The sequence below is a fragment of the Nematolebias whitei genome, chromosome 11, assembly GCF_014905685.2.
Source record: "Nematolebias whitei isolate Nwh7 chromosome 11, NemWhi1, whole genome shotgun sequence".
In the NCBI taxonomy this organism is placed as follows: Eukaryota; Metazoa; Chordata; class Actinopteri; order Cyprinodontiformes; family Rivulidae; genus Nematolebias; species Nematolebias whitei.
In genome coordinates, this window is record NC_056508.1 from 8854300 (window position 1) to 8857947 (window position 3648).

General features: G+C 43.0%; 1 protein-coding gene across 1 annotated transcript; it reads right to left on the reverse strand.

Annotated features, from left to right (window-relative positions):
- Positions 1-1184: 1184 nt before the first annotated feature.
- On the reverse strand, positions 1185-2414 carry irx7 (iroquois homeobox 7). Its single transcript, XM_037683793.1, has 2 exons — positions 2205-2414; positions 1185-2074 (listed from the first exon to the last, which is right to left on the reverse strand). The coding sequence occupies exons 1-2, from the start codon at positions 2412-2414 to the stop codon at positions 1337-1339; spliced, it is 948 nt and encodes a 315-aa protein (XP_037539721.1). The 3' UTR covers positions 1185-1336.
- Positions 2415-3648: the final 1234 nt, after the last annotated feature.

The window sequence follows — 3648 nt, forward strand, 5'->3', positions numbered from 1 at the left end:
GAGACAAACAACCATTCACTCTCTCACTCACACCTAGGGACAATTTAGAGTTACTTTTATTACTAATCGTATGCATTTCTAAAAATACTACCAAAAAAAATTAAAGTTGTTCAGCTGAGCAGAGAGCAGAAACACCATCACTCCAGTTCCTACATCACAAAGGTTGCCTGCAAAATAAACAACAGATTATTATTTGGTGAGTGGAACCCAGGCTGCTACACTGGTCTTTGAAAGAAGATGATGTGAGATATTTTTAGACCTAACCATGGATATAAAGTTTATTGACAGATAGAACACAAAGACTTTAAATCTGAACAAACTTGTGCAAACTAACCTGCAGCACCCAGTCTGTTTAATGTCAGTGGAGATGCAGACAAAGAGAAGTCACTGAAGTCATGAAAATCATATTAATGGTTTTAAACATAGACTAACAAAGGTATTGATTAACTAACATGTTTAGTCTTATTTGCTCTTAGGTGATTGGACTGGGCAGAACTTCTACAAACTGCTGAACCTGTGCCCGTCTTTACTCCGGAGAGATCAGCCTCTAAACTTTTTATTCTCAGAGGAGAGGTTCCCAATTTACCAGATGATATGAAAAATATTCCTCCAGATGTTTGTTTGTACCATTTTCTTCAATTCACAATTTTCTTTTTTTTTTTGCTGTTAAATTTAAAATCATCTTTTTTTTGTCATATTTAAAATTATTTATCTTCACAAAATGCATTGTAACAAAATATTGAAAATATGAAATTAAAAAACTTTTATATCCATTATTTTTTCATAAAATATAAACTTTCACTGCAAATTACAATAAATTTAAAGACTTTCTACATTAAAATGGCTCAAAAACAGTTCGTATTTTTGAGAATGAGTCTGGAAAAGTTTGGAAATCCAAACTGATTAAAAGTCCTGGCTGCTGAAATGATCTTTGAAAGAAGATTTAAGAGGTTTTTGACTTGGATAAATTAGAAGTTTCGTGACAAATATTGTACAAGGAGACTTTAAATTTGCTAGCACAAACGGGTTTGATACTCAAATAAATCTTTTTTTTTATTCAAAACATCTACATTTTTAACTCCATGACACAAATATTTTTTATGAGTTTGTTGTAAAATATAAAAAAGGCACTTCTGAACTTTTACTAAAGCCAAAGTTTATTTAAACAAAATACTTCTTTATGGTAAGACATAGGAAATATAATTTACATCTTTCTGGTGGAAAAATACATTTATTTACAGGAAACAGTTTTTGGTCTCATGTCTTTCCAAACAGGAAGTCCGTGAGCTCTGAAGGTTAAAGTGCAAACTAACCCGTCTCTTGTATAAAAATCAGCTCAGATTAGTTCATGTTGGCTGTAATAACCCGGTACAAAGAGTCCGGCTCGAGAAGCCCAGTCTGCCCACAGTTTCCCGGGGGGGTGAGAAATCCACTCCCTGGGTTTCTTCGCGGTCTCTGACGTGGCGGTTTCTGCCAGAGACCAGATCTTGGGCTTCTGACTGACGGTGCTTTTGCTCTCCAAAGCTGAAGGAGCATCATCAGAATCTTTCTCCTCCAGGTCTCGGTCCTCCTGAACCTCCTGGTCCGCGCTCTGCTCTGGAGTCTCCAAATGCGCCTGAGTGCGCACTGAGCTCTCCTCCGCGCTCCCGACCTGCTCCCCTGCGGCCGCGCGCTCACTCTGAGGCTTGTCTCCATCATCTGGGTGACATTTGTCTTCATCACTGTCTCCCTCCTGCTCCTCATCCTCCTCGTCAGACTTGGCCCTGGACGCCCAGCTAAGCCGGTTCTCCTTCTTCAGGCGGCGCCGCGCGTTGGCGAACCACGTGGAGACCTGCGTCAGGCTCATCTTGGTGATGATGGCCAGCATGATCTTCTCGCCCTTGGTGGGGTACGGGTTCTTCAGGTGCTCGTTGAGCCAGGCTTTCAACGCGCACGTGCTCTCGCGGGTGGCCACCTTGGCCGCCCTGCCCAGATCCTCGGCCTCACACTGGCGGTAGGGAGGAAAGAAAAGCGCCCCGCGCGCCAGGAGAGCTTGGTGGTACTGGGAGGGGGCCTTCAGGTAGAAGCCGCCACTCTGGAAAACAAAAAGAAGTCAGAAGGAGCGCGTCAGGGACATGGACAGGCCATGGACAGGACAGGACATGGACATGGACAGGACATGACATGGTCAGGATTCGTGAGGACGGTGGGACGGAAGGACTCACCATGATGTGTCTGTGCTGCGGATAGGGGAGGAAGTTGTATCCCTGCAGACCTGAGTATGTGACAGGAAGCCCAGCTGCCAGGGCCGCCAGGTGCCGAACCTGCGGCTGCACATCTGGGAGGGGGGCCAGCACCGGGACCTGGTACCCTGCCGGCATTTCGGCGCTCCTCTCCAAGAAGAAGTTCCCAAATCCACTTTGTGATGCGGGCATCTCTCCTATGTCCCTGAACTCCTTTGAACGTCTGAATGACTACAAGCTCCCATTTATACCCCCCAGCTGCCAGAGTGTGTGTGTGTGTGTGTGGGGGGGGGGGGGGTGCACTATTGATTGACAAGTACTTTGAAAAGACCTCCAGCTTTCACTGAGCAACAAATCCCTTCAAAGACGCTCCTTTAATGTGAACACGAGCAGGACCTTTGAAATGTTCTCAGACTCCTGAAACTTGAAATGATACGAGGCCAAGCTGTGGGACACATTTCTTCATCAACATATATTCCTCTACCCTGTGACGTCACGTTTTGATGAGGACTTTAACGCTTCTTGTGTCTCGCGCTGATCCGTGTAAAGTAAAGAAAAAAGTCCTGAATGTGGTTAACAGCTTCCTGTGAGCCAGTGTGCCCCCGCTGTCACCTACATGAGCCTCACTGATCCCGGATCAGTTTCTGCAGGTCTGCAGACAAATCATCCAGATGTTCGTGACGCCCGGAACCATCTAGTGATTATGAAACCGAACCGGAACAAACGGCGCGTCTGCAGAATCTGATCAGAGGAGATCGTTTTAAGATAAGGTGTGTGTGTGTGTGTGTGTGTGTGTGTGTGGGGGGGGGGGGGGGTGTCAGGCATAAGAATATTAAAAAGTAAATTTAACATTTTGTATAACTCCTGAGGTTTTTCCATCTGCTTTATGGCACATTTGAGTTCGTGAATTTAGACTTTTATCATTCTTTGGATAGAAAACATAATATTGCTCAGAACACATTTATCCATCTAATTTAAAATAAAATAATATATTTATATACACATGTTCAACTTCCACGTGTATCATTTTATTTTATCATTTAAGAATAAAATCAAACTTCTACATTTGGCAGAAATCCTCTGCACAACTTAAGTGCATGTTTTGCCTCTGTACCTTTTTGTGGATAATAAAGCACAGATGATTCAGAAGGAGCTGCTGTTTGTGAAGCGAGTGGTTTTTAAAGTTGTCTGTTCCTTTAAACTGCAAGGGGGAAAAAAATTGTTTCAATTCTTGATGCGTCTTTTTGATGTTTGCAAAGAAAACAAGATAAACAGTTTAATGAAGAATAAAAATCTGACTGTCATAGCACTAAACTCGTTGTTTCCCTCACATATGAATTTATTTGGAGCCCAACTGTTTTAAAAAGCAAACGTTCACAAATCTGTGCTGAAATGAGCAGCAGGTCTTAGTTCTTCTCATACATAT

Bases quoted from the DNA above. Each gene is read 5' to 3' on its own strand.
- irx7 (XM_037683793.1), bottom strand. From the start codon at position 2,414: ATGCCCGCATCACAAAGTGGATTTGGGAACTTCTTCTTGGAGAGGAGC. The intron at 2,075-2,204 runs GTGAGTCCTTCC...TTTGTTTTCCAG, and splicing joins CGCAGCACAGACACATCATG to AGTGGCGGCTTCTACCTGAA.